Consider the following 21,272-nt stretch of genomic DNA (forward strand, 5'->3'; position numbering starts at 1 on the left):
ACGGCAACGAACCAACATCAATGACGGACACCCAACTAAGGAAGACGTGGACTAATATACATGAAACAAGCCGAAATAACAGGTAACAGGTGATCACAATCGGGGATTAACGGTAACGAGGTGGGCGTGGCACACACGAGGATCAGACGGAGCTGGTCGTGACAATCGGTCTTTGTCAGTCACGTGTTTGCAGTGTCTGACACGCCCCCATTCGCCATTTTGAAGGTATTTGCGGACGCAAACACTAGGAAGAATGGAGAAGAAAAAGCAGAACGAGAAAATTCCTTACAGAGAAAAACTTACGAAGGACGCCAGGGATCAGTATTTGGCTAAATTGTCAACAATCAGCAATATAGATCCGTATGATCTCAAATAAAAAAATGGAATTCCGACGCGACATTGTTGCCTCTAGCTTCATCTCTGGATATAACAAACTACCTTGTTTATGGTATCAGCGCTTACACATATGAACAGTTCAAGAACTATAAATCTCTTGAAGCCCACGGACATTTCATCAATGGCTGGGTGTAGGATCTGTTCACATTTCGAACGCAGGACTGCGACAACACAATTGTCACTGCAAAGGTACGCTAACTTGTAATCAAGTTGCAAACAAATCTGTACAGCCTCGAACAAATTAGACTAAGGGGGGGCATGGTCCAGGCATATTAGATTCTAACAGGTCTGGATGCAGCCAAATGGCTACTTCAATAAATTTCTTATGTTCAAGTTAAGTTATTAGTAATTATATGATGAAGTTAACTGTAATCATGTAGACAGCCTTACAAATGCATAATAAATAATACATGGAATAATTTAACACCTCCTCTACCTGCCGTCCATATCCTTTTTTCCAAGTGGGAATCCGAAAAAATCTTATGTTGTGGTCCACCTTTCTGCCTTGTGATTTATGACAGCCTTTCACACAGCACGAGTATCCCATCTTTCGAAGGATAAAGGCGGATGCAAACGCTTGCTCTTGAGTTATATACCTGCAAAATGGCGATTCGACCCAGAATACACTGCGACTTTAGCGAGTGTGACATCAACTGTCAAAGACCGATTATATTACCATTTATTTCAATTTCAATTTCATATATAATATTAAATGGCTCCTAGAGGGGAAAATGTGGAGGAATTCTGCCGGGTGATATTTCACGGCTGCTTCTGTGAGTGGGTCACCTTTTTCTCACTGCGTGTGTTTGGCTATATTCCTGGGGTGTGATCAGTACCTGTCAGCCACACAGAGATATGTGACTCCTGGCATTTGTATGACTCTCTGGTTCTTAAAGCTCATGAAAAAGAACACACTATAAACGCTGTCTGCGGTCAGCTTTCACAGGAAACCTCCAGCGGTGATATTGATCTTGGAAGAAATGTACGTTGTGCTCTTCAGACGTCTTCCTGCCAGACAGCCATCTTAAGTCACAGCTTCCCAGTGTTTTGGTACATTTGTAAATAACACATTTTCTTTTATACATCATTTTCATATTCATGGGCCTGGTGTTTATACATTTTGATTTGAGAAGTTAATTTGTTAAAAAGGCTTTCGGAGAATCGCCCCGGCGTGGTGGCTGTTGCACTGTCACTACCGAAAATGTAACTTCCGCTACTACGCATGCGCACGCTTCCGACTTCTGGAAAGAGGCGTGTTATTTTTACGGCATCGCGTCACATTTCATTGTCCGTTGATCTTTGATGAGAATGTCGACTGCGAGAGGAAAGAGAAGATTTAACCGGATAATGATGGAGTCCTTCGACTTGGCTGGAACATTGGGGGGGATCGAGGTCTCCACCCATTACAGGGGAAACATGATTATTGGGGGGGTTATATTGGCTGGACCTGATTATTGGGGGGGGCATGACCCCCCTGGAAATTACGCCCATGCCTTTAATGCCCAATGTGCTTCAGAAAGAGCGACGTAAAATACAGGGTATGGCAATCAATTTTTCAGTCAAAGGTGACATTACTTTAATGTTACCATCATGTACTACTCCCAGTTCGATGTGCTGTGAAGTTACTTAAACTAAGCCTGCTTTTTCTCCTTAGTCATTTCTTTTCTTAATTGTTTCAGTGTAATTTCCACACACTCGTGTCAGTTATGGCAGCTGTGTCTTGTGGTGCTGAATGAAGCAAATTATATTTGTTTCTGACAGACGACCGATTGTTTTATCTTGGGCCAAACCGCACAACATAAACATTGTTTACGTTGTGCAAATAAAAGTTCTTAACTATTATTTTGGTGTGATTTTTTTTTTTAGAAAATGCTGTACATATATCACAGCCCCTTGATAAACAATATGGGTACACAAGATTGATATACACCCCAATTTTATTACGTTTTCTAAAGAAAAGGCATCTATCCAGCAATACCATTGGGAAAAACCTTATGCAAGATTACTGTCAGGCACTAAAAGCAACGCGCACACAGATGCAAATATTACAATCGGCAAAGCAATATGGTTTAAATACCACAATAAAGTGACGGCTGAACTACAAATATAAACATCAATGACCCATCTCACAATACGTGACCAATGAATGATGATACACGACGTCCACGCCCTGAATCACGCAATCACGATCAGCCGCAAAATGTGAATACATGCGCAGTATTGGGCATGTGGAAGTGTACATTACGCAAGCGTAATAAAGAAGTGCCAGAAAATGTGGTTTCGTGGACGCATGCGTGATGAATGTGCGCATGCGTAGTAGCGGAAGTTATATTTTCAGTAGGTGTAACATTTTCGGTAGTGACACCCTGCGTCAGATACGCTGGCTGTGTCCCGCCTTATTTGAACCTCTCTCTGTGGTTCGCTGGCCGTGTCCCGCCTTATTTGAACCTCTCTCTGTGGTTCGCTGGCTGGTTTAGTCGCCGGTCCTGCAAAAACAGGCCTCTCCTCTGCATCCCTGGTTCTATCAAGACCAGAGTATCTTCATGGAAGGATGCTGGTAAACACGGTTCAGTCGGTCTTCTTTAATTTCTGACTGCAGCTGTACCCTCAGACCATTCATATTTCTGTGTCGAATCGACACCGTAAGTGCGGTTTAACCGTGAACCCTACGCCATAGCCTACGCTGTAGCCTGATGTGCGCCTCACCAGAAATGTCACTTCACGTCGAGGGGACACTGACCACGAGAACTGTGTTTGGTCTGTTTGGCAGAATTTCATTTCTTTATGGGAGCGAAGAAAGTGCACAACCCAGGTGTACAAACATCACTGATTGAAACTGAAGCGACATTTATATTTAGTATTAAAAAACCCATCCTAAGCGTTATAGCAACAGGTCTACAAAACAGCACCATTAAGTTTATTTTTACTTTACAAAAAAGCAGCATAGACACTAACTTTAGAAAGGAAAATGCATAAAAAGTGACTAGCAGCTATAAGAAGTTCGGAGCAGCAGAAATATAGTCAGGACTCGATAAATTGATACTTTGTTAAATGTTTCTTATTGTCTGTTTCAATAGCGTGATTCAAAAAGACAACAAATGCAAGATCCAAAATTATGTATCACCTAGTGTTTCAGCAGTATCATTGATGAGCAGCACAAAGGCACCAGCGGGCAGCTATAAAAACTCGCAACGGCATATGCCACGGCGTCGGCTCAACGCAGAAGCATAAATCAGCCTTAAGGGTTTCTGCTTCGTAATCAGTAAAGTGTCCTCAGCCCATTCTAAAGCTGTAATTAAGGTCTTGCCCTAATGGACTCCATATATGTATTACAAAGCCAGAAGGCTTATGCATGAGCTTGAGGCTTGGAGTCTAACGTGATTTCCAGTTCTGGTGATGGCAGACTGCTGCCTAAAGCAACATCAAATGTCAGGAATAATAAATAAAAATGTGTGTGTGACTAACAGGCTAAACGCTTGAAATATTTCCCAAGGATCTTCTGGATAACCAGAATATGACGTGCATTAATCACGTTAACTGGGGCGGCACGGTGGTGCAGTGCTCATCACTGGTGCCTCACACCTCTGGGGTCACGGTTCGAGTCTCTGCTGCTGCACCGTTTTTTCAGAGCTTGTATGTTCTCTCTGTGTTATTGTGTGGTTTCCTCCAGGCACTCTGGTCCAAAAACATGCTCTGGTTCATTGGAGTTACCAAATTGCCCGTAGGTGTGAATGGCCTGTCAATAAATGCTGTGAATGCACCCTAAAATGGATTGGTGCCCCATCCTGGATTGTTCCCTACCTTGTACCCATAGTGTCAGGGATAGGCACAACCCTGAATAGGACAAACACTTACAGAAAATGGATGGATTAATCACATCAACTATTCAGCCTTAAGGAGTTCCTTTATAACAAGTTACAAAACCGAGAAATGTGTTGGAATGTGAAATTCCTTGGATGTGTTGATTAGAGACATAAAAAGGGATCTCTGATAAAGACGTTCTCAGGAAATGAGGCCTTCCAGAGTATTTTAATGCCAAATTCCTTTTTGTAGAAAATAACACCACAAATTTAATGTTCTGTTGGAAAATTTGCTCTGTGTTGATCTAATTAACTGTACGTGAAATGTTGAATATGTTCCATCCATCTATTCATCTTCCTTGTTAGGGTCACAAAACTATCGTTTTACTAAATATCATCTTCTCCTGCAGGTGCTGTTTTGTTTTCTTATGTATAAAGAATGCTGTCAATTTGCATTTCTAAAAAAAAAATCCCAAAACCTGTCAGCAGTCTGGTATCTTAAATTTAATTTTGATCCTCAGATTTTGTTTTTATTTATTAAAAAAATAATGTGTGTCTGGTAAATCATTTTAGAAGATTCAACACAAAATGAGATTTTGTAATAAAAAGATTTGTTAAAGGTTCATAGATTCTTGGAATGTAATGCTGAATTTATCTCTCTCTCACATACATACACACATATACAAACACATACTTTGTCTATAAATTCAGCATTATATTCTATAAATCCATGAAATACACCTTTTACATATAGGTATTACAGTATTACAGCACTTTTCTGTACACAGCTATTCTTTTGGTAAAATGTAACAATACTGCATGGCATGTAATTTAGTTGTGTTACACGCTTCTCCCTGTAAAATCCACTCCGGCATCCTGGCCATGTCTTGCTGCATTAGTTACACAATCCTAAAGACTGACCAACCAGCCTACCAGTGGGGTAGGGTGCAAGATGGGACTTGAGTCGGGTCAGAGCCCCGTCCACTGTGCTGGCAGTGCTGGACCTAAAACTTGCCTGTGTTCATCCAAGTCCTGCAGATCTCACTGCATGGACATTTTCCATTTCTATTATAGCTGCTGAATGACTGCTCCTTTATGGAAATGCAGGCACGTCAGATGCTGCTGTTGTCTTATGAACGTCTCTCAGACATCTGATCATTCCTCTCACTGGTGACGATGCCGCCTTGCTGCCTGATTGTCCCGCTCTCCCCACCGAGCCCCAGTGCAAGCCAGTTACACAAATCATCTGGTGCTACTCTTCTGTACAGTGGACCTTATGAGGCTCTGCATTCACCCTCCATCCACATAAGATGTTAGTTTTCTGTGCTTGTCTGGAACCCAAGGCACATTCTCCTCTCTCTCTCTCTCTCTCTCTCTCTCCCCATCATCAGACCTGAAGGTTTTCATGCCAGCTATCTCTCCCTCATCTGTTTGCCATCTTCTCAGGGAACTTCACCTTTGGAAAACTCTTTGGCATTTAGTGTTTGTATCATGCTACATTTCAATCAATCGCTGCAGTTTGTTCCCAAATGTGTCTATATGTACTCGACAGTCTCATCATGTAGCCAGCATTTTGATTACATGTCATATGTGTATATACATATAAATCGTAAGGGATGATGCACAGTGACAACAGTTTATTCCTTTCATAAGCATAAATCTGTAAATTGCAGATGTGTCTGGTTAGTGACGCTTCACGGTTCTCCAAACTCTTGTCCAAAACTCTAAAAACATTTTGTTTAGGGTAATAACCATAAAAACCATGTTCAGGATTCTTAAACGACTGCAGATTTGAATTCTTGCATATTTCTCATCTTTTCTAGAGGTGATATCTGAGATAAAAGGTTGCATTTAGCACCAAAATTGAATCAGCTATATCCAAAATAATAAATATGTAGAATTACTACTGTAGGAGTGGTCAGGCTTATTGGTAAAACTGAGTGCTACTTAATCCCATAAATGAGCTGGTTAAAAAAAAATAAGATAACATGTTGGGAGGAAAGATTTCCAAGCATGAATTATTCAACAATAAAACAAAAAAAAATTGTGTAAATTATTCCCAGTCTAACAGACTAGTGTGGCCCTACCCAGCCAATCCTGTTATTCGTCTGTTCTTAAGCCTCATGTTAATCATTCCCGACTGCCTCCTGTTTGTTCCCTCATTAGTCTCGTATACCCTGCGTTCGTGCTCTCCCCTGATGATTTATTTAATTATTTGTTTATTTCAGCCTCAGCACCTCTGCAGGTCCTTGAGCAAGGCCCTTACCCCCCAGCTCCCCTGGTGCCACTGCAGGTGGCTGCCCTTCACAGACAAACTCTACAAAACAAAAAGCAAGTTGAGGGCGATATAAAGACAGTTTCCCCATGGGGATCAATAAAGTATCATTTATTAATATTATTACTTCCCAGTCCTGTGTTCCCCAGCCTGGTGATTATCGTCTCCTCCTGTCAGGCCATGTCCTTCCTCATTGTAGTCCTCTCGTTTGGATCCCTCGCAGTCCAGCTTATTTTCAGGCTCTGTTTAGTTTTAAATGAAACTCCTTTTGTTTCACTCTTTCCCTCAAGTCCTTCGTCTCGAAAGCCATGACATGCGCAGGCAACTATATCTATATATGTGTGCCAGAATATTTGAAACTGTTGTCATACTTTATACTTAGCAAGTCAAGTTATTAAAGTTAGGACAAGCATCAGCCAATGCTATGTGGACTTTTAGGACCAAAGTTGAATCAGCTTTATCCAAAATATTAAATATATAGTATTATGAAAGTGTTTTCCTTAATTTGTGCACCTTCTACTGCGAACCAAATGCTAAAACTCAGTGACATAAACTTCTGACAGTGGGCCCCAGTGTGTCCTCATTTCAGGACACATGTCCATGCAAGCTAACAAAGCCTCTGACCTTTAAGTTAAATGTTACAGATTTACCATGAATATCCTTAAGGTATACAATATGAACTTTAGTAGCATTGTCATAAAATAGGAAACATAAAAACTGGATACTGAGTGAGACAGACTTGGCATCCAGGTAAAAGACATATATATATTGTGTGTGTGTATGTCTATATATATATATATATATATATATATAATCATTATGTACGCATGTATGTATATGTATATATATAGGTTTCCGACAGTTGCAATGTAACATGCTCCAGCAATTTAAACCAATAGACCTCCTGATTCTCACTGCCAAGAGGCCCATTGACCCTCCATGGGGGTCCCGCTTCCGTTGGCCCAGTGTGCTTGCACTGCCAATAGTTCTACCAGTGGCAAAATAAAATGCATTTGAGTCATCATGTTTACTTTCCCCCCAATATCATAAACAAATGTGACAATGAAAAAGGCACAGTTTGCATAAGAGTGGCCCTCACACAGGCTACTCGCATATGTAACATTTTAATGCAGTATTTTCCTTCAAACAGCATAATAATATTTTTTGTAGACTTCTCTACAGCATGAAAAACATAGCACCATTTTCTATTCAGAGTTAAAGCTGTATAGAGCAACCTCTTGTGTTACACTTTTTAAACACCAACACTTCATGTCAAAGATCTTTAGTACCCGAAAAGCAATTCGGTAATAGGACTACGTACGAGCCAACCTGAGTATAATTAACACGACACGTACGTATATAATTAAAAATATGATTACTTACAATAAGGTCCACGGGACTTTGTTTTCCGCGTAATATTTTCGGTAATATTTTCAAACTTATCAGTACTGGATAATTATGGCTAATACAGTCACCGAGTTAAAATGCAATGCTATCGTCATGCGTTAAGGGAGCAGCAAATAATTTTAATGTCACTAAAGATCTGGGGAAAAATATTTCAGGTGGTCGGTATGGCTCTGCCTTTTTTTCCCCTTGTTTGACAACAAGAGGTTCGTCATATATTATTCAGTTTCATCCCACCCTTGGGATACCTACCGGTTTTTTTTTCGGTCCAGGTGCAGGGAGCGCAAAGAAACCAGCCCTCAGTCAAAGTCGGAGCTGCGTTCGTAAGAACCGCGTCTCGAAGCTTAATTCTGTGCGGATATAACATTTTTCACACCGGATTTCAATTTGAAGGCAAGGTTTCTTCCCCCCCCCCCCCTATTTTTATTTTTTGTAAAATATAATTCTCATTGAATTTTCAGCAATTGTTTTTCATTTGGGAGGGGGAACTTTTTTTCCCTGCTGGTTCTCCGCCAGCAATTTTAAAAGCACTTGTAACTGCATGCGTATGAGAGAGTTGCGCTGCGCAAAGGAATAGACCCATGGTGGGGTTTGTTTGTGACTTTAAGGAAGCCATCATATGTGTTATGAATCGGGACCTAAGGATCCGAGGTCTTCTACCTAAACCATACCCTTCCAACCTGCAGAAATGGGTGCCGTTGAAGGTATAGGAGTACTTCCTTGGAGTCCGCCTAATGCCACTTGGTCCGTCTCCTCCAACTCATCACCGCCGATGCCTTACGGGGAACCTCACGACTCCTTCGACGAGATGCTGGTCACATCGCTACTTGGGACGGTCCTGATCGTGATGTGCGTGATCGGCCTGGCTGGTAACATTTATACCCTTGTGGTTATGAACGTTTCGCTGAGGATGACCGGTTCCATGTACGTATACATCGTCAATTTGGCGCTGGCTGACTTGCTGTACTTGTCAACCATCCCGTTTGTCGTGTGCACCTATTTTGCGAAAGACTGGTATTTCGGAGACATCGGGTGTCGGGTCATTTTTAGCTTGGACTTCCTCACCATGCACGCCAGTATCTTCATCCTTACCATCATGAGTACGGAGCGGTATTTAGCGGTGGTGAACCCTTTGGACACCTTAGGGAGATCCAGAAAGTACAGGAGGACAGTGACCTGTGCGGTCTGGCTGGCTTCCTTCTTGCTGGCGCTTCCCACAATGATAATGATCGATCTGAAAAGTAACCTCCGAAACGGAGTCCTTAAACGCATGTGCCACCCGACGTGGCAGATCAAAGCTTATAAGATATATCTGACTGTGCTATTTAACACTTGCATCTTAGCTCCCGGCTTCATCATCGGTTATCTATACCTCAGACTGGCCAAGACATACTGGTTATCACAATCTACAGTTCATGCAACAAAGGCTGCAAATCGGTGTCCCAAGCAGAAAGTGTTTTACATGATTTTTAGCATCGTACTCGCCTACTGGGCTTGTTTTTTACCTTTTTGGTTGTGGCAGCTACTGAGCATATACTACTTTGGCCATGGAGACCTGTCACATCGGACTATGGTATACGTCAACTTCGTGGTGACATGCCTGGCGTATTGCAACAGCTGCATCAACCCTTTTCTGTATACGCTGCTGACGAAAAATTATAAAGAGTACGCGAGGGGACGGCAGAAGAGCTTTTCTGGGTTCGGGTGGAAATTCAGACATGCCTCACAAAGGTCAGTGTCCTCTGGGAGTCAAGTCACTGATACGCTGACCATCGCGCAGCTAAACGGCGGTCCGGACGGCTCTAGTGTGTAGAGCGATGCTTCAGACGGACACTTGTTGAGCACGAAATCACGGCATTGTGATTCGCGCTTAAGTCTTTCCTGTACGATAAAAACAACATGCATATTAAGCTAATTTATAATTTTATGTAAAGAGGGAAATTTCAAATGTAAATACTTGAGGCGGATCTTACCAATACCCGTGTAAATTATGGTATTTTCCAGCGCCTCTGTATGCTCCTATTTGTCAAAACCAAAAAGTATATATCATTATATTACATATAATAGTAACCTGACTCTTTAACACATGCCAGAATGTAACTAAATGTTACATGATTGTGGTTCAAATAAACAGTTAAAGAAATAAAGAGAAAATGCGTTTAGTACAAGCTTCAGATTTGTTGTTTTGTTTTAACAGAGACAGGTTTCCTCCTCAGACGGTATCTTTCAGTATCTTCATGGAAGTTGCTTTTTTTGGAAGTGAAAAATTTCAGATAGGTTTCAGATAAAAACATTATCAACCATCATATCTAAATCCATCCATGCCAAATTTCGCTCCGGCTCATGAAATGCAATTCTTTCTTTTAGTGATTACAGCATAATGTCAATTTTCTGTTTCGCTGCAAAGTGTGTCTTGTTCAGTATCATAAACTATAGCCTATAAAATGTTGATTAGATGGCATCAAGTGATTGAGGCCATTGTAATAATACTTTGCCTTTGTTGCAGTACTTATTCCATGCCTTTACTGTACGTTGTGGACTGTGACGACCAAATGGGCTGCCATTGGGATATATGTGTGTCGTTTCATTTAACCACAAAGCATGTCGATGCTGCATAATTTGTTGTTTAACATGGATAGAAAATGCTGTTGGACAACACAGAACCCTCCGTAATAAAAAACAATATGATAATATAATGCTGGTAATCACCAGTTCTTACATTTATCTGCTAAATGGCATTTATGACTCCGAAAACTATTATGGATTACCTAACACATTTTTATTTATTATTGTCAATGTCTAAAACGATGCTGATTATGATTAATGGCGACCCGTTTCGAACTCCCAAATAAAAATATGTTATCTGTATTTTTTTTTTTTTCAACTCTTCCCGATGGATTTTGCTTTGATAGAAATAAAAGGGATCATTCATTTTGAAATGCCACTGTTACATAATTTTGCGCCCTTTTGCAATTTCTCAAGCAGCAAAGAAGAAAGAAAATGTTAAGTTCACAGCGTGACAACCCTCACCAATTTCTCCAGTGGTGAATTACATTATCATGAAGAAATGTCAGAGGAACACGTTGCTGAATTAGTTTTTCTGCTGGAATTAGATGTTGCGGCACACAGCAGGGTAATATTTCGGATCAATAAGCAGCACCGGAAATGTTACTGCTAATAATTCCACTACCTCGGTGACAACTGCTTAATTTTTTGGATTTCTAGTTCCCCTTTACGGTGAATTGGTTCTAATCTTTTGCTCCACTGGTCATTACCTTTATATGCAAATACGCGATGATCAATGTGATACACGAATCAGAAGTATTTGTTAATAGTTGGCGGATATGTACTATGGAGAATACGGTACTAGGGATAAAATCGGCGAATCAAGAGGTGTTCTTCTAAAAAGACCCACTTATCACCTGCGAATGAAATTCCCATATGTTTACCTTCGAGGTGATAATTAGCAGGGAGGCCGTTTAATAAAATGTCCATCTTCCTATTAGACGCATAAGATGTGTATTCTGTTTATAAACCTGACATGTCTGTGTATATAAACAGACCACACACATTTTATGTGCACACAGTAATCCTTCACACGATAATATCCCAGACAATAATGATTCCATAATGCATTTTTTTAATTTAAATAGGAATACTGTATTAAAAACTAAACGCATAAGAAAGTGCGTGCATGTGTGCAAATGGCATCAGTCTTGTTAAATTGTGGGCCTGTATTCAAGCATTTTTTCTGGCTTTTTGACGCAATGCAGTGTGTAGTTTAGTTGGAAACTGTAAAGTGTTACAAAGGTCATAACCATTCATTTAGATGTTATATGCAGTGTTGTGTTTATCCTGGTAACTTTCAAACCATCACTGTCGTAACACCTTGTACTCTTTCATTTCTAGACCTGTGTTATCTTTTCATGATTCAAATGTATAATAAAGCCAGTTATAAATAGCATGTTGTATGCTTTTGATGTTTTAAAATTAATTGACAGCTTAATGGGTTTTTCTGTGTCTTTTGGTTTGGCACCAGTGATAAAGCAAATTGGACACAGCAGCAAAAATGAAACCTTCCTTAGCTTGCATAGGCAGTGTGTGATGTATTATATCGGAATAGAAAAATATTCTGTTGTTCATTCATAAATATTAATGTTTTTGCTATGTAATTTGGGTTGCGGGTTTGAATCCTACCGGCCTTCTTCTGTGTGTGGAGCTGGCATATTCCCATATTCCTTTCTGTAGCTGGCCTCCAAAGCCAACCCAAGGATGAGGCACCGACCCATCGCTGTCACACACCATTCACACCTGGGGGCAATTTGGTAACTTTGGTAATTAACCTCAGCATGTTGGTTTTTTTTTTTTGATGGGAGGGGTCGGGGGGGACCAGAGTACCCAGAGGAAACAACACGCAAACTTCAACCCCCCCTGTGCTGCTTGGCATAGCTAAGTTAATTAACATTTTTTAATTGCACTGAGTGTCTGTGTGTGTATTATGTTTATATTGCATTGTGGGGACCAAATGTTCCCCCCAATCTAATAAAAACCTATTATTTTGACATTGTGGAGACCATTTTTCAGGTCCCCACAAAGATCTGTAGATGCAATCAAAAAACTAAAAATGCCAGAAGTCATGCATTTTGTTTGGTTACTTATGGTTAAGGTTAGGGCTAGGTAGAGGAAAAGGTAATCATTGTTGGGATTAGGATTATACCCATATAAATGAATGGAGAGTCCCCACAAAGATGTGCATACGTACTGTAGATTGTGTGTGTGCGTGTGTGTATGTGCCCTGCAATGGACTGGCATCCCCTACAGGGTGGATCCCGGCCTTGTGCCCGTATGCGGTCTGGGATTGACTCCATGATCCTGACCTGGATGGGTGGTTAGAAGACGTGTGTTTGTATGTTAAGCATTCCGCCATATATGTACATGGTTATGCACATGCTTTGTGGTATGATTTCGTGCCTATCCACGCCATGTCGTGTGAGACAGAAACCCTCTTTCAATTAAGAATTCTGCAAGCATTTACTTCCAGTGACTGGGGAAGAATGGATTTAATATGTCTAATCTGTTCCAGCCATTTTCCAGGCGGTGAAGGCTTGATAGGGTTTTATAACTGTTCTAATGCAGATGCACAGGAGTCCTGCCTTTCCTCAGACATCAATGCCAAATGAGCACTAGTCTTAAGAGGCAAACTTGATTATTGTTTATGCCAAACTACAAAACACTCTGATGCATGGATCTTTTAAAGGTTGTCCCCTTATCATTGCCCTCAATGTGGCAAAAGACCAAATGAAATTAACTTGGATTACCTGCATGCCGTGTGTCTTGGAAATAATATATCAGCAGCCTATTACTGCATTTTAGTCCTCCAAGAGACTATAATTCATTGCACTTCGTCAGAATAAATAGCTATAATTTCACGTCAAAATGAGTTTGATGCATGTTTGTGACCTCGCCCCAACACCTTGATAGTGGCAGTGTTTGGAGAGCAAACAGGAGCCTTCCATGTGATTTGGCTTAGAGTTTTGAAGGTCCCATAAAGCTTAGCTGAGCCTGTTCCTTAGTGTTGAGAGTTGTCCGTTCAACAAGCGTCCGTACTGACTAGGTCACGTAGCTCACAAAGACAGTATTTCCAGTGTGGGTGTTATCTGCGCTTCTGGATCTTCACCGTGAGACACAAAAAAAAGGTTGCAGGATCCAGTCCTGCTTGAGGGGAGCAGATGTTTACTCCTGAAGTTTAATCAAGGTAGAGTAACTAACAGGTACAATGTTAACAAGATTTGCTAAGTTACCGCTACTACTAAGTAATGGGTAAATAATTTAAGAATTTTACAGTGAACTCAATCGTTTAAGGTGCTCCTAATCTGCCAGATCTCTTACCTGACAAATATACACTGAGACTGCCCCTCACACACACACACACACACACTCTCCCAGCCGTGACAGCTGTCTTTCTCCATGTGCCACATTCAGAAGGTTAGAGCCATGAATTATGGCAGATGCTCTCTGTCCCTTCAAGAATGCCCATAATTATCTCCTTTATGGAGCCTGTCAACAGCCTGTACCTGGATGTGCGGTCGAATGACCCTGTTTAATTTAAAGAAGAATGAACGTGACGAAGTCCTTGAGGTTGGACAGGTGCTGCCCTTCAGCTTGTGGTCCAAGGCAGTGATTGGTAAGAATGAAGAAAATAGTGCCTGATACAGATGTCAACACCCAACCCCCCTCCCCTGCACTGGAAGATCTTTCACATTCCAGCTTAATTCAGATGGTGACGGAATTGCTGGTATTAAACATTTTATTCCCTGTTAATGGGGTAATTTGCTCACCTCGTTCTTGGCCAAGGCTTTTACTGCCTAGCACATGATTAAAGTTCGTTTTATAAAAAAGTTTTTCTGTTTTTTCCTTTCGGTTCATAATAAAAGGCACTATACAGGGGTGACGTTTTACTTGATGGTGCAAATTGACAGACAATGAGGCTAATGTGTAAATGGAGGTCGTGTTCTTGTCTGGTTACTATTATCCTTCAATTAGCATAGATGCCGAGAGTTTTTTTAAATGGCAGCTACGCTAAGGAGAGAGGCTGGGGAATTTCCTCTGGAGATTTCAGATTTATTGTTTCCTTTCAGACTTCTTCTTGGTGCCAAGTTTTGTGAGTCCTAAAGCCAAAATTGATCTTTACAGGATGTGATACAGCACGTCCTGCTTTATGAAAATATCAACCTGCTTCTCCCAGTCAAACTGCATTCGAATCAGAGAGCAGTCTCTTTAATTCAGTAAGGTGTGTTTGATCCTCTTCCCTGGCACAGCTCCGGAGAATGGGTTCTATAAGTAATGTGACTTTGACCTGTGAACACAGCACCGCTAAAGGTGAAAATAACCGTAGGTCCAGTCAAGAACTCAGGGCCGTTTTTTGGCCGTAGAAATGCTCGCAGGGTAAGACGGCAGCTGAGTCGGTTGGCGCTGTCCAGGCTCTCGGCCCCACGTCTTCTGGGCCCTCATAGAAGGTACCAGAAACCAAAGGAAACAGCGAGACAGAAACGGTAGCTGCTCCCTCTGTTTTTTTAAACCTCCTCTGGCAGCCTGTTAAATGGGGGAAGTTAAAAACAGGCTGTGGTGCATTGAGGGGTGGGGGGGGGGGTATGTGTTGAAACCATTCCAATAGACACCGGTACGAGGTCCGATTAGGAGCTCGTCCTGCCACAAATGCAGCCCTTTGTCTGCATGCAGTAACAAGGGGGCCAAACCAGAAGCAAATGATCATCACCCCCTCTTCTGTGGCTCTCCCTGAGCACCCCCCCCCCAGCTTGGTGGCAGGATAAGTCTAGTGAGGTCAGAATTTCTGAGGGTTTGGCTCCCTGGTGTATATTTAGATAATATTTGAGGCGCTGCAGCCTCTTTTCATCCATTGAAAGTCTGGGAAGTAAATAAGGCAGCTGGGGGTCCACTGGCAAACAGGGAATGTATGTGAAAATGTGAGGCTTCTTTAAAATTGTCCGCAAGCTAATGAATGCTACACAGAATATTCTGCCAGTACCTAACGCTTACTACATCGCGACCAGGTTACGTGGAACTCTGGGTCTCTGAAACTCTGTATTGTGTCTTGCTGAATATCAGACTAAGTTGCCCGATGTGTGGATCTGCAGCAGCATCTAAACACCCTCCCCTTGGGCCATGTTTCACTTCCACACTCTGACCTGTAGGGCGGCAGCTTCGCAGACATGTCCGGCCCATCCTCAATTGGCTCCCGTCATCCTTGCCAAAGATTGAAAAGTTCTAGATTATACTTAAAGGGAAGACAATTTTACGCTGTGCTGGAGACTCTCATAGATTAATCCGTCAAACTGTGTCGTGAATATAATGGCCGAATGCAAGTTTCAAGTTTCATTGTCATGTGTTCTGAGGACAGTGGCAACGTAGGGGACAGGTGTATGGGGTACAATGGGCCCAAATATGGGGTAGAACCGCTGTACAGTAAAAAACAAGACAATGCAATAGAAAAACAGTGCAATATGGGGATTTTAGTCACCCCAAGGCACTGAAGAAAGGTCTGTGGAGTTCATCTTTGAAAAAAAGGAAGGAGGGAGGGAACCAAATAGGGAGGGAAAAAAGGTTGACTGGCTACCCCATTCCCCACCCCCCGCCACCGGTCATGCTCATATTATACAAAACAGAATGGCTTACTTTAATTATAGCAAGGTGCAAAGTGAGGCAAAATGTCCAATCCAAAGTCCCTCAATGAGTTAGTTCTCAGGGCAGGTCTGAGTGAGTCAGCAGATCATAGGCTTCTCCCACGACTGTAAGCCGCATCTCTGATATCACGCCTCCTTGGTACTGAAATCAGGACTGCAGTACAGATGGTGCCAACCCCAGACACCATCCTGACATGTGGGGAGGACAGCAGAGGATGGACTCAGTCCAGGTGTGAGGAGTGAGTGAGCTCCCAGGCCAGAGGCTCCAACATGACGTGGTGCTGTTTGTGTTCAGTGTGTTAGCGGGCTTTACTATCTGCCGAACAGCTGGGGCCGATTTTATTTTCATGGTCATCGGTCTCCCTAACAAGCCGTCTCGCACGTCACAGAGCACAGACGGCAGCACAGGAGGTCTGATTATATATATGTATATATATATATACACCTGGCTTTCCATTTTGCGTGATTGTGATCCATTATTGTACGACAAGCCTGTTTGAGCGGCAGCATTTTTATAAACATCATAATCTAATACAGACTGCAAATTAACGACCTACTACCATAAGGAGAAAACGGCAGGAGGTTTCCATTGCAGCCCTGTGGTTAAGTTGCCTCATTATCCAGTTTTAATCTCCTTTGCCAGAGACCGCATCCTCTGTGTCCTTCAAGGAAAGATGAGTCTGGAAATCCACTTGCCGAAGAACCTCTGACGGCTCCAGCAGCCCCACACTGAGACCTGCCGGTGCTACTCTGTCAGAAAGGTCCTGTCTTAGTGCAACGTGTTCAATGGCAAAGTGCCGCACAGAGAATTAGACTCTTTATTGTCACATGACTCAGGCCAGTGCTGACAGTATAACCATAATATACAAGTTAAATTAGGGCATAGCACAGACTGATAATAAATGTGAGACACAAAATATACAATAGAGAGGATTAAATACAAGGTGTGTGATAGATACAGTTGTCTGTGCAAATAGAAGTAACGCAATGGAGAAATTTGATAGAGACACAAGACATCAAGGACGTAAAGGAAAGACCGGCTCCAGTCTGATGTCTTTTGCTCAGTGTTGAGCTCAGGGTGAACATTATCTAGTTAGGGTGGTGATGATTCACAGTCTGAGCCACACAGCTGTGAACACCCTGGGCCGGGGTGCTGGTCTGCGTCAGACCTACAGACGCACCAGGTCATCTACTGGCAGTGTTCATACAGCCTTTAAATTAAAGGAAACACTCGCCTGAAAACACGGCAATAAAAGACTGGGGTCTGAGCTAAGGGTGGTGGTCTGGCTCAGGTCCTGGCGTTACGGCATAATTAGCGCCCTGCTGATGTCAGCACTTCTGCTCACGTCCTGGGCTGTCTTGTAGTCAAAGTAGAAATTTAATTGTCTATTTCTAGATCTACGCGGTTTGAGGGCTCATGCTAATTGTCAGCACTGCACAATGAATTAAAATTTGAAAGCCTCATAAACATTCGTTAAAGCAATGCATCTTAATTAACATAATTACTTGTAAATAATAATCATTATTTTGACTTAAAAAGCCATTGTGTGAGCATTTTTTCATTTTGTTATTTGCAAAAATCCCTCCAAAATGCATATTTAACCTCAGGCCCATTTGTTTCTGTCACGCCCGGCTCGTCCGATCCTCGTTTGTGCCACGCCCCCTCATTACCCACATGTACTACCCTGATTGTTCCCAGCTGTATGATGTTAGTTTTGACCTGTTTAGTGTATATCGGTCCACGTCTACCTCTGTTTCCCAGATCAGTCATTATATGTGTTGTAGGAATTATTAGCTCAGGTAATTTTTAATATCTCCACCAATATGTTTGAAATTAATTAAAGTTTAATTAATTATTATTTAATGCTGATCATTAACCAATTGTTATGCCGAATGGTCGGCTCCTCCAAACTCAATTGAAGTTTATGTTAATGTGAGACTTAAACGGGATTGACTAATTACCAATATCACTTATAACCTAGGTTAGAAGGCTCGTCCAGCGAGCTGCATCATCAGGTAATGTAAACGATTGGTAGCGAAGCTCCCCTCACGGCCGATGAGAGAGAGTCTCGCGATGTTTCAGGCGAGTTTGAGGTTCAGAGCGTGTAGCAAGATCGCACAAAGGCAGGGACTTATTGTGGAACACTCAATGACGGAGGCTAAAGTTATGTAAAAGACATGCATTTATTCCTAGCTAACACTACAACTAACATAAGACAGACATTACACCTAACACAAACAATAAACACGAAATAACGGAATAAAACAAACGATGTAATTATGAAAATGCAATGACCGGATTTAAATGAGTAACCTTAAATGGGAAATACTGTTCTGCAAAGCAAGCATAGTTTGTGGAAACACGACCCTAAAGTCTTATAGCAGGTTAAACAGAACAGCTTAAGTTGTTAGAATGAAAGGAAGTTGGTTTACTTGGTTGAAGAGTGGGGGGGGGGGGTCTTGGCAGTTGATGGCAGAGCTGCTGAGCTGATGGCACTCAGGAAGGCGCGGCGTTTGAAGCAGTGGAGTGGAGCCCCTTTGGATTCTCTCTCCTGGTGAAGCTTTGTCTTGGGTGCTGTTCTCTGTTCAGCTGGGCCTTCACCGGAGGGTTTCTTGTGGGCTTCTTGTCTCCCGGGCTGATGTTCTCCTTCGGGTTGGCGGTTATTCTCTGCGCACCTTTGTTCTGAGGTGCTAGATTTTTATGGTCTACAGTTCATGAATAGGGATGACCAGGAATTCGACTCCTGGCCCAATGGCTGGCCATCCATTTGGTGGGCTTTCGGAAGGGGGTCTGTATCAGTCCTTTTGGGATTTATGACTTGACTGATTCTCCCTTTACTGATGATTTTCATTAAGCTGTTATAACTTTTGATACATCCACTTTTATGGTAATCACTGACCAGATTTGGAATCAGGGGTGATTAACAATCAGTTTGATACCAAACATGCCATACCAGCTTCACAGGTACATACCTCATACCATCTGCATTAATTGATTAAACAATTAATTATTGTATCTATGTGACTGACTCACATCAGTATAGGATACAGGTGCTTTGGGTTGCACCTCAACAGATGTTACACTTTGTGCAGATATTACATCAAATATTCATATTACAAACAGCACATCTTATCCATAGGTAGGCGTGGCCGTTAGTTTGTGGTAATATCAATATAAGTTGCACATCTGGAAACAACATATTTTGTTTGGTGTGGCTTATGCCAATTCATCTTCTCCAGAATGGATAAGATACACCTTAATTCAGTTCTTTTAACATAGCATGGTAGAAACAAAGAAACTTGGTGACTGTCCACCAAGACCAGATAAGGACCACAAAGGAATGTTGGAAGAGAAGGGGGGGTTTTTTAACAAAGAAGACTCTCTAAAAGTTAGGACACATTGGTTACACTCACTTTCCAGATTCTTCTGGTATACCATGAGAACATATACTCACCTAAAGGATTATTAGGAACACCTGTTCAATTTCTCATTAATGCAATTATCTAATCAACCAATCACATGGCAGTTGCTTCAATGCATTTAGGGGTGTGATCCTGGTCAAGACAATCTCCTGAACTCCAAACTGAATGTCAGAATGGGAAAGAAAGGTGACGCGACCTTGCAAAACAGCGCTTGGATTTTACTTCTGTTAATAATTCCTTTTGAATAATGTCCGGGATTTCCCTCCATACAGTCACTCATTCATGCAACAGAAGTAAAATCCAAGCGCTGTTTTGCAAGGTCGCGTCACACGTTATGGAAAGCGTTATCAGATCACAAAAAACAAAATATGATTCTGGACATGCATGACTTTCCCGTCCCTTAGTCACCAGTTAGCGCTCATAGTGGCGGTGTTAGGCACTGCCCATTAAAACACATAGGGAGGGGAAATGTTACCCCAGCACGTAAAAAAAGCCGAAAACGTGATCACAGCACGTTTAAATTGATTTTATGTCGTGATGGCTGCACGAAAATTCGTGAGATCGGGTTGTCTGATGACTACTTCCAGCAGGATAATGCACCATGTCGCAAAGCTCGAATCATTTCAAATTGGTTTCTTGAACATGACAATGAGTTCACTGTACTAAAATGGCCCCCACAGTCACCAGATCTCAACCCAATAGAGCATCTTTGGGATGTGGTGGAACGGGAGCTTCGTGCCCTGGATGTACATCCCACAAATCTCTATCAACTGCAAGATGCTATCCTATCAATATGGGCCAACATTTCTAAAGAATGCTTTCAGCACCTTGTTGAATCAATGCCACGTAGAATTAAGGCAGTTCTGAAGGCGAAAGGGGGTCAAACACCGTATTAGTATGGTGTTCCTAATAATCCTTTAGGTGAGTGCATTGGCGGAGCGGGGGGGTGGCTTACTGGGCTTAAGCCTGGGTTGTTGTTTCAGAAGCCCAGGGTCTTTTGGAGTGTAATTTATTTCATAGTTAGATGCCTGACTGACAACTGTATAAAACAAAAACTACACACAATATTCGAAGCACATAGCGCACAGTCGTAAATTCCCCATAATTTTGGTATGATCCGAGCTCAGGCACTAGGCGACTGAGCACAGCACTTACGCATGTGAGCGAGGGGGGAGAAGCTGCTGCCTGCGAATTTGCTGTAGGAGAAGTGCAGACAGGCAGACAGAGGAGAGCTTAAGTTTGACCAGGTACCAAAGCAAATCATTCGTACTGTACAAATAATGTAAATATGACGCTGACAAAAGATTAATATCAAACTGATCACCTGACCCATATTACGTTACTGATGGCGAAATGAAAAGCCGAACAACAATGCTGTTTTTTTAGAGAGTCTTAGGTTACATGTGTGTTTATTTCATATTTTCAGTTGTTACCCTCCACGGCTAAATAAAGCACTCTAAATCGGTTTCAGTTATGTACTGGTGTACACAACAATGGACATAAGGGGCTTCTTTCACAGAAAAAAACTCAGGTAAATGTTATTTTATATATTATGCTTTGTATGTTGTTCAATATATTTCTATGCAAAAAAAGAGGAATTTCAATACACAGCAGCATATTCACAGTTGAAACCAAATATTTACATACACTTTAGGGAAAAAACATAAAAACATTTTTTTTACTGTTAAACATCAATTTAGAGTAAACTTTTTTGTTTTATATAAATAAATATTGAAATATCTTTTGAATTAGTTAAATGTCAGAATAGAGAGA

At 41.7% G+C, this 21,272-nt stretch overlaps 1 protein-coding gene and 1 long non-coding RNA gene across 2 annotated transcripts; both read left to right on the forward strand.

Annotated features, from left to right (window-relative positions):
• Window positions 1-8,133: 8,133 nt before the first annotated feature.
• uts2r5 (urotensin-2 receptor 5) lies at window positions 8,134-10,029 on the forward strand. Its single transcript, XM_023831661.2, has one exon. It carries the CDS (start codon window positions 8,564-8,566, stop codon window positions 9,686-9,688), a length of 1,125 nt encoding a protein of 374 aa, XP_023687429.1. The 5' UTR covers window positions 8,134-8,563; the 3' UTR covers window positions 9,689-10,029.
• Window positions 10,030-20,478: 10,449 nt separating this feature from the next.
• On the forward strand, window positions 20,479-20,965 carry LOC140581664 (uncharacterized). The gene is made up of 2 exons (XR_011984789.1): window positions 20,479-20,746; window positions 20,926-20,965. It is a non-coding gene; the product is annotated as an uncharacterized lncRNA (long non-coding RNA).
• Window positions 20,966-21,272: the final 307 nt, after the last annotated feature.

This window comes from Paramormyrops kingsleyae, chromosome 22 (assembly GCF_048594095.1).
Source record: "Paramormyrops kingsleyae isolate MSU_618 chromosome 22, PKINGS_0.4, whole genome shotgun sequence".
Taxonomy (NCBI): Eukaryota; Metazoa; Chordata; class Actinopteri; order Osteoglossiformes; family Mormyridae; genus Paramormyrops; species Paramormyrops kingsleyae.

What these genes read in the sequence shown, in the direction of transcription:
- uts2r5 (XM_023831661.2), top strand. Translation starts at nt 8,564, where the DNA reads ATGGGTGCCGTTGAAGGTATAGGAGTACTTCCTTGGAGTCCGCCTAAT.